General features: G+C 43.7%; 1 protein-coding gene across 6 annotated transcripts in view; it reads right to left on the reverse strand.

Moving 5' to 3' along the window:
* Nucleotides 1-1,890: 1,890 nt before the first annotated feature.
* SNAP91 (synaptosome associated protein 91) overlaps nt 1,891-18,050 on the reverse strand; it is a 140,929-nt gene continuing 124,769 nt past the window's right edge. For 4 of the 6 annotated variants that reach the window (XM_090035840.1, XM_090035859.1, XM_090035829.1 and 1 more), the window contains 3 exons: nt 16,885-16,989; nt 4,971-5,073; nt 1,892-3,344 (listed from right to left, as the gene is read on the reverse strand). In XM_090035840.1, the coding sequence (XP_089891966.1) occupies nt 4,981-5,073; nt 16,885-16,989 (198 nt within the window). In that variant the 3' untranslated portion in view covers nt 1,892-3,344; nt 4,971-4,980. Of the gene's footprint in view, nt 3,345-4,970; nt 5,074-16,884; nt 16,990-18,050 lie in introns of all 6 variants that reach the window. The other 2 variants (XM_090035850.1, XM_090035808.1) reach the window with 1 other exon arrangement.

The following is an 18,050-nucleotide window of genomic DNA, read 5'->3' on the forward strand; positions in this document are numbered from 1 at the left end:
TTATTTCAGGTAGAAATAAATGTAGCCCTGGTCTGAAACAGTATTCTTCAATTTGTTGCTTTATGTTTCTCTTGAGATCAAATACAACATATTCAATGCAAAGATTACTCTGCTAGTTTAAAATATACCACCACAAGGAAGTGCAGATGAGCCGAAATTCTACACCAATTGACTAAGACTTATTTCAAACGAGTTTTACTATTACTTCTAGCTCTCAAGGTAATTTAGAAAATTACACACTGGACCTAATTTAGGTTGTATATTATTTTTATATTTCTGTATGTTTAAATGTGTCAGAAATGCTCTTTTTACTTTGCTTCCCCTAATGTTACACATGCAATGTACTTTAGCTTCAGACAGTCTGCCTTTAAAGAGCTAGGAGCTGGAACCACCTGGTCTGGTTTGATACAGGCCAGGTGGCTTCCCTGCCACCTTTCCCACTTCCGTACTCCCTGACTGTGGCATAGACTCAGCTTCCAGCTGGTGGGAAACTGTACCTAGGCTGAGCAGCTAGGAGTTGCATCCCAGCTGCCACCACTTCTTCCTGTCCCCTTCCTCCCTGCCTCCCAGCTGCAGTACAGCTCCACAGGGGTTAGAAGCTGTGCCCACACACTAGCCAGGGACCAGGTGTGACAGAATGCCACCTCTGTCTCTCCCCAAAAACTCTGCTCTGTGACAATTTGGTTAACATGGGCCCTGCAGAGGGCAGACAGCCCATCTCTTTAGGTAACCTGAGTTGGATACATTCCTGAGGGAAGCGGGGAACCAGCTCCTTGTGCCTATGTGACTGGCATCACATACCTGGGTGAGGAGCTTACGCTCCCTACTGTTCTAAGCAATGCTGACCTGACTGGGAGGGGGCTAGATACCCTGTCAGTCTGCCCAGTGATGCGTTTCAAATTGGTTGGCTGGCAGCCAACAGGTGCTGGTCTCCATTGGACCAGGTAAATGAGGTCATAAGGGCTACTAGGCTTGTTTCCCATGAGGCAGAGTGCCAGGATCACTCCAGACCCTGGGTAATGGCAGCACTACCCCCAGGCTAGTGGGTGTGCTCCAGGAAGGGAGTGAGGCACTCAGAGCCTGGAAGGTGGTCGGGCGCAGTGAAGTTGGTGGCTTAGCGCAGGAGCACACCCTACTGACCCGCCACACCAGGGTGGCTGAGGAACGCATGAGCAGCAGCACAGGCACAGCTTCAGGCTCCACAGGCTGGATCCAGTGGTTCTGTGTATTGGATGTGGCCCATGGGCTTGGATTGTCAACTCCTGGTCTAAGACAAATCAAGCGCGTTGCATTTGTGCATCAATCCTTCTCTTTGAAGAGGAATCTAGATGTACAGCAAGATGCCTAGTTAAACCATCTAAAATGATGAAAATTATTGAGTTAAACCTTCAGGCAGCAAATTCAAGAATCATTAAAATCTCAGTGATTAGCTGATCACATTGTTTTGTGGCAGGGGAGAAGGAAGGGAACTCTGAACCAAAGTTGAAATATTAAAGTTTCCTTCATTACCTCATTATCCAGTATTTCAGTTGAACAGACAGTCAAGTTTACAAACAAATACTGGGTTAAATCAAACATCTGTACATTATATAGACTAGCGAAAGGCTGCAAAAGATACAAAATGTGTTTTTCAGAAGTTAGATTTTTTTCCCTTGTTTGGGTGGATCTTCAAGGAACAAATAAGGTAAATAGTTTTAAAAAAGGAAAGAAAGGGAAAAAGAAAAAAGAAACAGGTATTAAGAAGACAGACAGGAAATTTAAGTGACACTGAACATTTTTAGAAACTACCCACCCCAAATGCCTGCCCTTAAAACAAGTAGTATATTGAGAGCGTAGCAATAGCCTTAACTAGTGGCTGTAACCTTGGATCATTTATTAAAATTAGAGACAACTGATGATCATATTTACTTTGATCAAGGTGTTTATTGCATCATCTCAGAGGGCATACATGCACTGGGTTTTTAAACCGAAATACAAAGAGCCATTTTGAAATTAGCATTATATAACTCTCCCCCCTTATGGTGTATGTTATCCCCACAGTAAATTCAGATACAACCACTTTTAATGGTACCATACATTGATTAAATAGTAATTTGAAAGACTTAAGTGAACATCTTTCCAACCCAATATGCTTTTACAGAGAGCTGCCAAGCCACTTGTAACACTGATCAACAGTGACTTCATTTAGAGTTAAATTCTTAAGCCAAGCCATCAGCACAAAACAGTATGAGAACAAACAAACAAACAAAAAAAAATCAAAGAAACACAATATGTACAGTAAAGGGTATAGTTCTCTAGATCAGTATTAGACCTAAATCACAAATAGTACAAAAGCTACTCATAGCATGGTTGGGGACTGGAAAAAAATGCTAGTCTAAGGAGTACACATGTAAGCACTAAATTAACAGATGTACATACAAGATAAATAAAAATGAAAAAACACCACTTGTGATAATGTTGACTGCAGATATACCAAAGAGTGCTTTTGTATTTTAAAAAAAAAATCTTAATGCCAGTACAACTATGGTTGCCTTTTTTTTAAGCTATTTGGAGAGAAACTGACCCTTTACTTCTTTTCAGTGCATTTAGCAAGAACTGATAAATAGGCCAATTTAAATGCAAAAACTCAAGTTAAAATACATTTTAAATAAAAACAAATGATAAATAAGGTATTTTCAGATATGATTTTTCATACTTTATAAATAACTTGAAAGACGTATTTGTCATGGAATGTTACCTTTATATTACTTTAAATTATATCTTAACATATATAGTGTCACAAAAATAAAACTTTTTTCACAACAATTGAGATTCTTGTGATTGGAAAAATGTATTCCACACAAAACTATCATAGTTAAGTGCTTTTTTACTATTGGGTATCATCACACTAGGTTTTTTTTGTTTTTTGTTTTAAACAGATACAGAAGAAACTGAACTCTTAGGGAAATTTCAGGTGGTTGGTCAAAAAGTTATATACATTGAAACCTTCAAAAAACACAGACACATCGCTCCAAATGGCTCACCACACAACAGCTGCATAATCTGCCCCCACTGAATAGGTGCAGAAAAGCACTAGAAGGCATCAGAAACATACATCCATTGTTTAAGTTGTAAAACACAAATAACCCAAGTACACAAATTTAGAGAGAGTAGGGGGTAACAGCTAAGGTAGTACACATTCCTAATGTTCACTTTCACAGCTGTGCTACACGTTTTGGAAGTAAGAGAGTCTGAATAAGCACTGGGTTTGGTACTGGTGGCTCACTTTGAAACTCTGAGCATCAAACTATTATTTGTAGACTCCAAACTCACATTTTTTAGTATCCAGTCAGAAAAAAATGCAGCTGTAAGGACAAAAAAATAAGAGTTAGAAGGAAGTGTTACACAAGAATTTGAAGTACATTAAAAATTGTTTGCAGAGCACCCCTAAAAGATAAACTCAGTATAGGAGAAATAACATTCCAGTCATTTCTATAAAACCATACACAAAGCGTGCTCTTTTACCAAAAGAAGTGACAAATCTTTGGCTTTGGACACAACATGTTTACTCTGAAGTAACTTACAGCATTTTTGTACACTTACCCACATTACGTCAGGATTATGAGTGGACAGGTGCATAAGGGTAGCCGCACCTTTCAATGATATGTTTGGGAGAGCAAACAACAAACTTGCTGACCTTAAGCAAGCAGCTACCTTGGGATAAACTATTGGCAGACAACCCCAATATAAAACTTACAACAGTAAGATTTTCCCTGTGATTTTTGGCAGGGTCATTCATATCAGATTCAGGGAATACCAGTCCTTCATATCAAATGAAGTCAGCTTCACAATGCAATAAGAGGTTAACATTTAAAAACTGAACATTTCCATGATAGTTATTTAAATGAATAAAGAAAAACTGAGAAGTTAGTTACAAGTTTTCACAACTTAACTGCTACAAAATCAAAGAGATTTAAGAGATTTTAATTTTTAACAAGCATATAGCAAATTCCCTAACAAAATCTCAAGTCATGATGGGACTACTTTCCTATAATTTTGCCTGTCAATTTTAACAAATAGCCACAGTTTGGCCCTTTGCCGCAAATTAAAAGAGCTTTACATTTGTACTTCCTATTTCTAGAAAAATAAAATTGCAACTGGGAAACCATACATATTTCCAACCAACATTAAAAAACAAACAAACAAACAAACAAACAAACAAACAAACAAACAAACAAACAAACAAACAAACAACGAGCAGGAAGCTTATAGTAGCATTTTGTACTGTACTAGCCAACTGTTGCAAACCAGATGCATAGTAGGACTGTGCGAAGCTTTGGATGCCAATTCGATTTGGCAGAGATTCGGCTCAATTTGGTGGCTGAATCTCTGAATCTGAATCCAATCAGGAGATAGATCCCTTAATCTCTCTGAAGCGAATCAGAACCCTCCAAAATCAATCTGGAGAGATTTGGAAAGATTCAGCGATTCGGGCATAGACACAGCTTTAAATGTTTTTTCTACATACCTTAAAGGTACTAGGCAGCTCATGAATGCTACAATGCTGAGGTGGATGGAGCATCTCACAGGAGTGTGTGGGGGGGGTTCCCAGCGTGCTCAGCAGCAGACCCAGAAGCGCATCAGAAGCACTTCCAGTCCACTTCTGGGTTCGCTGCTGAGCATGTGGGGGAGCCCCTGCATGACACTCCATCCTCTCCAGCATTGCAGGGTTCATGAATCACGCCTGGTACCTTGAGGTATGTAGAAAAAACATTTAAAGCTGTATCTATGGCCAAATCACTGATTCTCTGAGTTGGAATCAAATCTTCCAATTTGGATTCAGCCAAATCAAAAATCGGGGACAGTGATCTCAATCAATGAATTAAATCACTGTCCCTGATTCCGCCTGAGTCTGATCCAATAGGGCCTGTTTCGCACACCCCTAATACATAGCACAGGAAACTTCAAAGTCAGGCATAGCTACAGAATACCTTTAATTGTTTACAAGAAATCCTTGATGTTAAGATCTGCTAACGGGTCCTTTGTTGGAGGTTTCTTGGGACTCTGAGTGGCGGGAGTAGGGCTTGGAGAGAGCTAAACCACACAGCAGCCAAGGAAAGCAGTAAAGGAAAAACAGACAAGGATATACTAGCATTAGGTTGGCTTAGTCAACACAGAGAAGCACAAAGTTGGATTTCACAATTAAGAAAGTACATTCAAATTTGGTTACACCTTACTCAAACACTGTTTGAATTCTACTACATACTTCACACTATTGCGCAGATATTTTAATGAAATACTAGTTTTTGGTTTCTACAAGCAGTTTATATCTATAGTCAATAGTACCTCATATGTCTATTGAACAAAGCAATTTCTTCAATTAAAATATAAAACTTTTAGGATTACTAACCCAATCAAAAAAGCAACTAATATTAACTAATATTTTGCAGCAAGTTTACCAATTTACAGATTAGACAAGGTGTTTAAGGAAGTGTTGCTTTAGAGAATATAGTAATTGGTATTTACTGACATAAAGCAAAACTGCAGTCAACTGAGCATCAGACCAAGATGGATTATTATGCACATTACCCATAAAGAAATAAAATATAAAAAATAAAATTAAAAAAAAATCCACTGCCTAGAAAGAACAAAGGTTGAAAAAAGTTAATGGCCAAGGATTCAGAAACAGAAATATTTACATTTGTGCAACCTTAATATTTTGTACACATGTATTATGATAGCCCCATTCCACAAACACGTGCTGTTTTCTAGGCCCGTGCAAAGCAGCTACTAATCGCTTTGGATTCAGACGATTCAGGGGACAGCGATTCGGTGAGTCCAATCACCTGACCCGAATTGATTCGGCTGAATCCGATTCGGAGATTCAGCCACTGCCGAATCAACAGGCCCCATCCCCCGCCTGCTTTCCCAGCCCCATCTGGCCCCAGCATCCTGGCGCTTTAAAACTAATAAAAATAAAGCCCTGCACTCACCGGCTCCTGCCAGTCCGGGGGGGGGCGGGGGGAGGACAGACACACACACACACCACTGCCCCCGGCTGCATGGGGGCACTCTGCCACAAGTTCCCAGAGGCCCCTACAGGTGCTGCAGCACCTGGTGAGTGCAGGACCTTTTTTTTTTCTTTCTTAAAGCGCCAGGACACTGGGGCTGGGCGGGGCAGCCATTGATGGGGCTCGGAGAATGGGTGGGGATTGGGGGAGCAGGCAGGGGATGGGGCCTGGTGGGGGTCTCCCCATGGTCCCCTCCCACCTACTTACCTCTAGCAAAATGCCCATCATCAAGTGTCCAGAGTCCAGGACCAGCTCCCTGTGGTGGTGAGTGGGGACTGCCTGAATCTCCAAATCTCTGAATCTATTCAGAGGCTTTAGATTGATTTGGACTTTTTTTATTTTTGGTCTCCTGATTTGATTTGGATTCAGCAATTTGGCTGCTGAATTGGGCCAAATCTCCACTGAACTGAATCAGTAACCAAAACTTTGCATAGCCCTACTGTTTTCTCCACAGGATTTCCATTTCATTCAGAGCACTGGATGGATTGCAGTATTTAAAAACAAGCAGTTAGAGTATTTTGCATTTACCCTCATAGTTCAGAATGTGCTGCCCCATGCCTTCTTTACTGCACACCATTCTAATCCTGCACTAGGAAAGATTTATTAAAAATGTCCTGCTTGGGCATATGTGGAATGGGTGGCTCTGGGTTTTTGGTTTGATCTGCTACACTGCTTTTACCACTCCCATTTTTCTATCTCCTGTTGTCATTGTAAGGTTTCAAAGTACTAAGATTCTTGCAGCAAACTGCCTCTATTTGTGGCGATGCTGAGCTATGGTCTCCCATGAGTTTATATCGCTGACCCAGCAAAGTTGATGATCATCGCCTCTATGCTCATGGTGTTTGGTTGCAAGAGGACACAAACATTGGTGTGTTTGTCTATTCACTGGATTCAAAAGCTCTTTTGCAGGCAGTGTTGATGGTACTTCTACAGCAACTTTAGGTTAATCCTGTACTGTCCACATGTCAGCTCTGTGCAATAAGCTGGGGATCACAACTACTTGATAAGCCATGAGCTTGGTTTCAGATCTGTTGTCACAATCTTTGAACACCTGTGTTTCCTCAGGTGTTCAAAGGTGCCACTTGTACTTTTGAGGTGATGGTGTATTTCTTCATCAATGTCAGCCTTTTGCAAGACATGGCTTCTAAGGTACACGAAATAATGTTCTCCAGAGTCTCACTGTGCATCTGAATTACTGGGGCTGGGGACTGCTAATTAAAAGCTTGTTGACAGAGGACCTTAGTCTTCTGAATGTTACATGTCAGTCCCATATTCTTGTAAGCCTTGGTAAAGACATTGGTGACTGCACAAAGGTCTGCTTCCGAGTGAGCACACACTACAGCATCATCAACACGTTGGATGGAGCTCAAATGAGTGAGGTTGGGGAGGTCTTGGTTTTGGCCTGGAACCAGCTAAGATTAAACAACTTACTTTCCATCCATTTGGTAATTTAGCTCTATTGCAACTGGAATCTTGTTGGTGGTCAGATGTAGTGTGATGGTAAAGAACAAAGAAGAGTGTTCAGCAATGATGCAGCTTTGCTTAACTTCTACCACAGATCCCTTTGAGGTTAAGACGGATCATTTTTCAGAACCAGTGCTTGCATAGTATCATGAGGCAGGCAATGAATAGTGACTAATTTCAGTGGGCATCCATACTTCAGAAGGATCCTCCACAGTGCTTCTCAGCTGACAGGGATGAAGGCTTTTGTGACATCAAAGAAGGTCACGTAGAGAGGTTTATGTTGTTCCCAGCATTTTCCTGCAGCGGTCAACCTGTGAAGATCATGTCAGTTCTACTTCCTGATGCCCTAAACCTACACTGAGATTCTCAACAAATGGAAGGAGATGGTTCAGAAGGGTTCTCATAATGATCTTTCATGTGGTGGTCAGCAAGTTGATCCCTCTGTGTTTTCCACAGTCAGACTTGGCTCGCTTTTTGAAGATTATCATGACCATGGAGCCCATGAGGTCATCTACAACTTCCTCACCATTCCAGATCCTTAAGATGAAGCCAAGGAGCTGCAATGTGAGCTCCCTTCCCGCATCCTTTAAGTTTTCAGCAGGGAATCCATCAGCTCCAGATGCCTTGTCATTCTTTATCTACTTGATAACTTTTTTCACCTTGTCAAGGGTTGGAGGTATTCCAAGATAGTCTAACTGGGTGTTGCGGGATGGAATTGAAAACACTCTCATCAACAACAAAGTCCCATAGATTCATAGATGTTAGGGTTGGAAGGGACCTCAGTAGGTCATTGAGTCTGACACCCTGCCCTGGGCAGGAAAGACTACTGGGGTCAGACAATCCCAGCTAGGTGCTTGTCCAGTCTCCTCTTGAAGACCCCCAAGGTAGGGGAGAGCACCATCTCCCTTGGAAGCCCATTCCAGATTCTGGTAACCCTCACTGTGAAGAAGCTCTGTCTAATGTCCAACCTCAAACCTGCTCTCCGTCAACCTGTGGCCATTGTTCCTAGTTAGTCCAAGGGTTGCCCTAGTAAATAGAGCATCTCCTATTCCCTGCTGCGCTCCCCTGATGAATTTATAGGCAGCCACAAAATCACCTCTCAGCCTTCTTTTGCGAAGAGTGTAGAGTGTCCATGTCCAAGTGTGGCATCCCACAATACACTCTGGGTGAGACAGCAGGAGCTTCCTGGTATGGCAAGACAGCAGCAAGGCTAGACCCCAGATCCTTGCAATGGCAGTAGCAAGACGGTTACTTCTTTATTTTTTTATATCAGTTTCTGTAAATAAAGTGGCGTTTCCATGCTACAACATTCACCAAGATACTACAGATTGCAATCTCACTCACCTTCGCCCAGCTCAGTTGCTCCTTCAGGCATAAGCTACAGTGCTCAACCAATAACTATGTCTATGAGAGGGTTAACATATGGCTCTGCCCGCTTCTGCTTGCTGAGGCCAGAGACAAGCAGCAGTCATCCTGGCAGACAGAAGCAAGCAGACGCAAGAAAGATTCTTCCCTGTTTCTACTCCAGAAAAGTAAAATTAGCTTCCCCACTTAAGATACATACCTCAGTTTTGGAGGCCTGATTTTGGTAGAAAAGGTGTCTGTGGTATGCAAAAATATACAGTATTTTTCCATTAATTTTTTCATTCAGAACCGACTGTTGGAAGTCTGGTTAGCAGTATAGCTTTCATTGGCTAGAAAGGTCTACTCAATTGCTAACCATGGACTAGATTAATCTCTATGTTCCACGGTGAAGGCCAGGGTCTGATAAATCTTTCCAGGTTTCCATGTTATTACAAAAAGATAGAAAAGTTCTGCAAAGTTACTGCTGCCCTTTCTAATACACTGGACTCCAGCATGGCTTCATATGTGATAAGGTGAACATGGAGAGTTACATGTTTGGTTGGTACCAGATCTTTCAAAGTTCATGGCCTGAGACCAGTTGACATTAGTTGAGGATTTTCATACTCGTATTTAATTTGATGCTATGCAATGGTGATTTTTATTTTTAAAACTAGCAAAATGCCCATCAAGAATGACTGGGGGAAAAGGGGGTGGGGGTGGAACCCTGCAACTGGTCTCGCGCCCTCCCCCCACCACTCCAGGTCTAGGCCTGCTCCCCCCTTCCTCCTATTGCTCTGGGTCCAGCCCTACTCCACCCCCCTCCCCACCGCTCCAGGTCCAGTCTATCCTTGTAGGGCCTTGCCTGCATATGAGTGGCCCTCCTCTGAAACCTCTCAATATTCTCCGCATCCCTCTTGAAGTGCGGCACCCAAAACTGGATGCAGTACTCCAACTGTGGCCTGACCAGTGCTGCATAGAGGGGAAGCATCACCTCCCTGGACTTTTTCGCCATGCATCTGCTAATGCATGATACAAGTGCGGTTAGCCTTGTTGATCACTTCATCACATCGACAACTCATGTTCACCTTGGAGTCAACTACAACTCCAAGATGCCTTTCTACTGCTGTGCTGCTGAGAAGGTCATCCCCCAGCCTGTAAGTGTGTTGGTGGTTCTTTTTGCCCAGGTGCAGCACTTTGCACTTGTCTTTGTTGAACTACATCCTGTTTTGTTCTGTCCATTTTTCCAAACTGTCCAGATCTGCCTGGATAATTTCCCTACCCTCCAGTGTATTAACTTTGCCCCATAATTTGGTATCATCTGTGAACTTGGACAGGATGCTCTCTATGCCCTTGTGCTATTCAATGTCTTCATCAGCGACTTGGACTAGTTCAAGGACTGAGCCTTGTGGGACTCCACTGCCCACATCTTGCCAGGTCAATATTGACTCATCCACCACCACTCTCTGGGTGCGACCCCTAAGTCAATTTGCCACCCACGTGACCGTGTACTCATCTACATCACAACCTATCAGTTTATTTATGAGAACAGAATGCGATACCATATTGAAGGCCTTCTTAAAGTCTAGGTAGATGATATCTACCCTGACTCTTGCGTCTAAGCATTTTGTGACCCATTCTCAGGTTTTATGACTCTGCCCCCAAGTCCTTTGATAGCACTGCAAAAACGGCACATGTGGATGTCAGCAAGATGTTGAATCTCCTTTACCTCGTCTTCCCACCATCTGTTCTTCACATCACAAGTCCTCCTCTGGATCTCTGCCTTGGCTTTCTGGCGATTCAATTCCTATTGTTGGGAGTTGATGCTGTTCTGCCAAGCACGCAAAGCTTTGCACTTGCAGTTGATCAACTTGTGGATCTCCGGTCACTCTCATCAAATCAGGTCTTCATGTTTCCTGGTAGAGAATCTGGGCATCTCCACATGCACTGATGACAGTGGCTTTGAGGGCCCATTATTCTTGATTCGAATTCAGTGTTTTTTGTTGAGGCACTGGTAGAAGATATCTTGCTTGATTGGGTCCTTGTGTCTTCTGATGCTGACCTTTAATTGGCATAGTTTCTGCTGCAGCTATTGTTTAGGAGCCAGTTTGAATGACATAACTAAGTAGATGAGTCTGTGACTGGTCGGTCCAGCAACTGTCAGCTCCTAGCATAGCTCAGGTGATGCAGACACCTTTGCACTTGTGGGCATGAACAACGATGTAGTCAATCACGTGTCAATATATGGATCATGGGTGTTGCCATATCTTGTGCCTGTTTTTTCTGGTGGAACAGGGTGTTGGTGATGGTGAGTCAGCGTTCTATGCATTTGGTCAAGAGAAGGATGCTGCTAGAGTTGACCTTTCCCACTCCTTCCTTGCTGATGGTTCTGTTCCAGAGGTTTAAGTCCCTTTCGACTCTGGCACTGAAATCATCATGAAGAATATATCTGTCTTCCTCCAGAACTCCAGAAAAGATTCACTGAAGGCTGGCATAGAACAGGCATAGGCAACTCTCAGCACGCATACCAGAGTGTGGCACACAAAGGCATTTTGCTTGGCATGCCTGCCTTGGGGAAGGGGTGGGGCTGCACTGCCACAACAAGGATTGGGAGGCTCCCCTGTCATTTGTCCCTGGCATACCAACATCTTACAAGTCAAGGTTGTGGCTATTTCTGACACCGCCCAAGTTGCCAACCCCTGCCATAGAATTCATCCTTGGTTTCATCGGCAGCATCAAGAGTCGGAGCATTTGTGCTGATGACGGTGTACTGGCTCCCTGGAAGTTTAATATGTGATATTACTTAGCACCTGAAATGTTCAAACAGCAGCTCCCATTGACTTCAGGTGCAGCTCTGAGTGCTCATCAAGTCAGACCCCAGGATCTGAAGCGAGGCACTCAAAGAGAAAAGATAAGATAGTATTCCTCCTATTATAAGTTTTAAGTGACTTGTCTAGAGTTACATAGAAGCACAGGTGAAATGCAGTTGTCTTATGTAGTCTTCCACTATGTTAACCATAATACCACTTCACTTCCTGTCTCATTTGAACTTCCCTGCTTCTGAACAAGTGAGAATGAGAACGGATTAGTGGTGTGGGGGAAGATGAATTCCTTATTAGGAAACTGATTCATTCCTATAGCCAGACCATCTGATGCTTATGTTGGAGCAAAAAAGGTTCCAAGTCTGTGGTGTCATCACCTAGTCTCTATAAAGCAGGTCAGAAGATGAATCTTCCATCACCTCTAGACTAAGAGCATGCACAATATCTGGAAGCCACTGGAAAATGGTACCCAGTGCAAACCTCAGGGCCAAAGGTATGCTTCGGTTTGCTTGCTGGTGTATGGATAGGGTGCGAGTATATATGAGAGGTACAGATAGTGTTTGTGTATGGAAGTAGCAGAGGTGGCTTTGTGGACGACTGGTATGGTGTCATGCCTGTTGATTGCCTGGTGTTGTTGCCTGGCCTATGTTGCGTTCTGTGTGACCTGGATGGAGCCAGCAATGGAGATCACCTCAATAAAGGCCGTTGATTTGGACAGCGTAGCAGAGGTCCTCACCAGAATCTAACTCCAGTATACTTCTATATCCTACCTCTGGTGATTTGCAGCTGAAGGTTGCTTGAGTCAGCTCTCCAGACTTTCTACCCTGGGTGTGCCTTGCACGCAAGTAGAGGCTCAAAATGCTCTTGTGCGAGTATTGCCCCTCTCCTCAGGGTGTAAAGGAATAGGGATCCAATTTCTTCGGTCACAGGTGAAAGTCACTTGAGTCACTCTGTCCATACATCTGTGTGCTTATCAGGATTGTTAAGGGTTTCATTATAATAGGATAAGATCTGTTTACTTGTGTTATCTTTCTTCTCTCCTCTCCCTTGCCATTGCTGTTGATACTTACCTGTGCTTTAATAAACTGTTTATTTGTTTCAACTCACTTTCCCTTGTCTGTAAGTTTATTACTTAACCATAGTGCAGGCCAAGTCACTGGGCTAGTAAGGCAATAGGTCCAGCTATTTCGCCAAACACAGGAAGAGACAAAAATCACCCCCACTGGACCAGGTCAGCCACTGATTAATCCATTTTGATCAGATACTAAATCAAATCCGGCTCCAACACTTAGGTGGAAAGGGTTCTTATAGAAAACCAGCATGCAATGTGTAATTAAACCCTGCTTTGCAAAGGAAGTACATAATAGGGCCAAATTAGGGTTGAACAGGCAGGTTGTGTTCCCTGACTTTGTGATCTTCAAGGTGTTTCTGTACGGTTTCCCAGGTTTATTTCATAGACTCATAGAAGTTAGGGGATGGAAGGGACCTCAGGAGATCATCAGGCCCAGCCCTGCTGCTCAAGGCAGGAAAGACTGCTGAGGTCAGAAGACCACAGCAAGGTACATGTCTAGTTGGCTTTTGAAGATCCTGCTTGGGAGACATTGCCACAGTGAGCGCCAAAAACTCCTGGCTCTCCCATGTGGACCCTACAGCTCCTTGGACCCCAGGGCTATGTCTCTACCTTTGAGGACCATGCACATGTGGCTCTCACCAATGCCTGGGGGGTCATGTCAGGCAGCTGACCCAAGCCAGGGGACTGCCTATCCCGGTCAAGGCTATGCCACTCCCCCACAGTGGGACCTGGGCCAGGAATGGTGTCACGGAGAGCGGAAGAGTTCCCCCTCAGACCTTCCAACCAGTGGATGAACAAGCTGAGGCTGCCGTGCTCTGGTGTCAGAAGTTGCCCCAGTGACTGCCTGGCCCAGAAGGCTGGTGGGCCATGCTCTCCCCTGCTTTTGAGTGCTCTTTTAAATAAGGCAACCAAATAAAACAAACCAGTTTCATCATGTGATCACATATCAATACCAGTTTGCATCATCAGCAGTGCTAGAATTGTTGAATATACTGCAGATTTCACTGAAGTAGAACAGGAGAGTAACTGATAGCACTAACAACTTACTGCCATGCAAAGATAAAGCACCCCCTGCTAGTGTTGCTCTGCAGCACTGCAATAATTTGCTGATCATTCATTAGTCTACTGTGACATGAGTTAGTTGATCAAATGAAATTTTATCTCCACACATTGTTTTTGAAGATTAGGCTAAACTGCTTTAATCCATCTAGTACAGCTGTCCTTAAAATCACCTATTGTAAATATTGCTGGACTACAGTTTGGGGCAGATGAGAATGAAAGTATGCAACACGCCTACTGTGACCATTTTCTGTGGCCTTTAGCCTGGCTGTAGCAGAATAGTAAACACTTAGGCTGTTCATATTTTGCATAGTTCAGATTTAAACATGGTCTCAAACTTGGCCATGATTCTGTATACAAGTGTTTTTACAAGTATTACCATCCATGTAATGCTTATACAACAGCATGATGCTCTGTACAGATTAGGTCAAAAAGTGACTCAAATCAACTCCAGTTTCTCTATTCCTTGAAACAACAGTATTCTCTTCAGACTGGCTGCTGTTCACAGTGTAGCTAAATGCAAATATGCAGAATACTTAAATATCCATACACATCATTCATATAGCTTAATGTGAGCACGGCTCCCATAATTACAACAGGATCGATTTACTTTATTAAGCATTCTATTCAGTTTCACTACTAAAACACTGTTACAAATTAGTTGTAATAATTTTTGAAAGCCGTATATACAGAATTTTTTTAATAATTTACCCTCACCAAATAAGCTATTTATAGCATTGCATTTGAATAAAATGTGCTATAACTACTACAATGAAATGACTATTCTAAAAGAATGTACCATCCTTTTCTGAAAGTAATTATTTAGCTTGGCATCAGGAAAAAAAAAAAAAAGAAGTCTATACATTTTTTGGAAATTCAACATAAAAAAGTTACACCATTCATCTTTCACTGTTTTCTGAAACGAATAGCAATGACAAGTGAACATTATTTTTTCTAAGTACAGACCAAAAGGAAAATCCTATTAAACTTCAAACTACACATTGCAATAAATATGTAGAAAAAATAAATCGTATCATATTAGAATGCTAAGGCTATGTTGAGTGTGTTCTGGCATTCATTGCTATGTATTGCCATATGAAAAGTAATGTTTGCAGGCTACTAAATAATATTACACCTGGATGTTCACTGGGAAAAGTAAAGTAACGTACTGTCAGATAATCTAGATAATATGGATTGGTCATCTCATGGGCAAAGTACAGAGGTTCAAAAAGCCCAAGGGACAATTGATTCAATCTTCACAAGTTAGTCTATACTGCATAGCTTGAACTGATAACAAACTGAACTGATGTTCAGCGTTTGGGTGGCTGAGACAGGCAGAAGTCTGCACTGGCCCAGACCACGAGACTAGGGGCACTCACATGCACCATCTTAAGCCTAAGGCTGCTAAACCAAGCCCAGTGGCAGCCCAGGCCTAACTGGCTGCTGCATAGCCCCCCCCCCACCATCAGACCCAGCAGAAAGTCTCTCCCCCACATCTACCTCTAAGAGAGGGAACACATCACTTGGTCTTGGCCCCATAGCTGAGGTCTGCCTGGCATGGGAAAAGCCTCCACCAGGGAACTTTTCACGCCCCTCCCTCCCACCCTGCAGCCTGGCTAGCAGGGCTCCGATTGGCTCTGCCATGCCCCAGCCCCATGCCTGTGGGTGGGTGGGTGGGTGGGGGGTAGAAAATACATACACCTGGCCCGGCCCTAGTCCCCCCAGCAGGGTCGGCCCAGCATGGATAAAAGTCCCCACCAGGGGTTTTTTGCTCCTCTACAGCCCAGCTCGCCAGGCTGGGATCTGCTCAACCCTGCCCCCTTCCCAACCCGCTGTGAGAGGCAGCGGGCAGAAGGGTTTGAACACATTAGCTCAGCCAGGCACTGACCTCCCTGCTGCAGTCTGCCCAATTGGGGGGCAGGGGGGGAAGCTCCCACTGGTGGCTTTCCACTTTCCTGCCAGGTTGCCAGGCTGGCATCAGCTCAGTCACGCCCCGTCCCTGAGATGTGGCTGAGCTAATCCTTGTCTGGATCACTCTGGTATGCATGTTGGGGGTTTCACTGTGGGGGAGTGAAAACCTGATATGGGTTTTCAGTTGCAGTGAAACAGGTTTTCACTCCAATCTCCAACTGGGGTCTGCTTGGCATGGTGGGTGCTGGTACCAGGCCAGTGTGTTCTCCTCCCCATACCTCTCGCATGTGGGGGCTGCGGAGGAGGCAGAGCTGAGCTGACCCCAACCCAGTGGACTAGGTTTTGGGGGAATGGAAAGCCCCCGGTGGGGGCTTCCTCCTCCTCCACTGGGCAGACCCTGGGTGGGGGGTGGGGGTGACGAGCCAGGCTGGTGCATTCCCCCCATTCTGGGATGTCGGGGGACTGTGAGTTAACTTGAAGTCAAGAAGGAATGTGGGACAGCAGTTCCATAAACTGGTTTTACCTAAATTAGCTAAGTCTGATACTGCCTCCATCCAGGTTTATCTTAAACTGGTTTTCATCAATTTTGAAAGTGGTTTATGTGTACTGAACTTGTGTTCCATTATAGGTTTAAACCAGTTTGTGTGCAACTTCTGTCCTGGAGGCAAAGGCTGGGACTGATGCAGACCCTCTTGGAGGAAATCACTCTCTCAAGCTGATCTCAAGTCAATGCTCACACTCCCTCCAGAACATGCCAAATGTTACTGAGCCTGGAAGCAACCTCTGAATGCCCACTCTGAGCAGGAGATACTTTTTCAAAGGCAAAAGATTTCACAGCATGGGCATTTCAATTCTATCCTTTTTCCATTGTGGTCATATATGACAATTAAAAAAAATAAATAAAGAAACGCTGTTTGAAATGGATGGGGTGGACAGAGACAGGAACATCAAGCATTCAGAAAGTTTTCATTAGATTAACTCTCAAAGCTATATCCCACTGAGACAAGTGACAATCCAGTGCAAAAAGGTTCTCTTTCATCATATTTATTGGAGGTGAAGAGATTTTACCTTAAATCTTACACAGCTACTTCCTTGTGAAATTACTCTCCTTGCACTTAACACCAATTCTACAGCTGAAGCTTTTACATTCAATTTTATTACTTACTTGTACACCAGGTCCAGAAGCAGCTCCAAAAGGTGGCCGCATCATAGGCTGCCCATATATAACTGGCTGCTGTGGCATCATGGGTACACCTGCTCCAGCAGGAGGCTGGAAAATTAAGTAGTTAAGGGTTTGGGGTTTTTTTTAATTTTTTAAATGAAGGATACAATAAGTGTCACAAATTGTTCCACGAAGGACCCCAGGGCCCCACACATCTCCCCACTGTGCTGGCACTTGCCCCAAGAAACAGACCAAGGTTGCCCTAGAACAGCTCCCTACCCCAGCTCCATTGCCCTTATACCCAACTTTTGCAATACAGCAAGCTCCTTGTTGGGTTACGAAAGAAATGATAGGCTCCCCCCTCTGTGGAGAAAACTAGCCTGGGGCATCACTTGCCCCAAAATCATTCTTCCCACAGGCAATCTGTAAGGATTCATTATGGAGGCAAAAATAATTACACAAGCAAACTGAACTAGAGGTTTGGAAGGCAGAAAAGCAAAATAAGAAAGGGTACTTCCTACCTCTACTGAGATACTTGCCAGTGTCCCCAATATTGAGTTTTTGTGCCAATTCTGCAAGCAGTGGCTGCTGAGGTCACTGAAAACCCAAAGCCTGAGATTTAAAGATCCTGATTCTCTCTTAGCTAGTCTCCACAAAGCCTCCCCTTACTACAAGTAATGTAACACTCATGAGTTCCCAGAACCTTCCAGAAAGTTCTGCTTTCCCTGAGATACCTACAGCCCCTCTGGCTAACAGGCCATTACTTTCAGATACCTCTGCTATAGAGGAGTTGATTTACCCACTGCAGGCAGACTATGCCTTGGGATCCAATTCCTGAGGTACGTGTAGACATATGGGGAGGCTGCTGCCATGCTGCAATTACAGTGCACTGGAGCAGATTTGATTAAATCAATTAACTGAGTCTACTGGAGTGTGCTAATCGGTGCGCTTCCAGCAGCCTCTACATTTTGTGTATCAGTGTTCCTGTGCTTCAAAATGGTGGCAGGGCCGCTTTAACTATAGCTTGTCAAATGAGCTTTAGTTAAAGTGCCCCTATTGCCATTTTAGAAGCACGGGAACACTGATACACAAGATGCTGAGGGCACTTTAATTAGAGTGGCTCTAATTAAGCCCTCCCCTCCCCCACATTCCTGAAGCATGTGTAAAAA

Source organism: Crocodylus siamensis, chromosome 1 (assembly GCF_052110815.1).
Source record: "Crocodylus siamensis isolate JL-2025a chromosome 1, ASM5211081v1, whole genome shotgun sequence".
Taxonomy (NCBI): domain Eukaryota; kingdom Metazoa; phylum Chordata; order Crocodylia; family Crocodylidae; genus Crocodylus; species Crocodylus siamensis.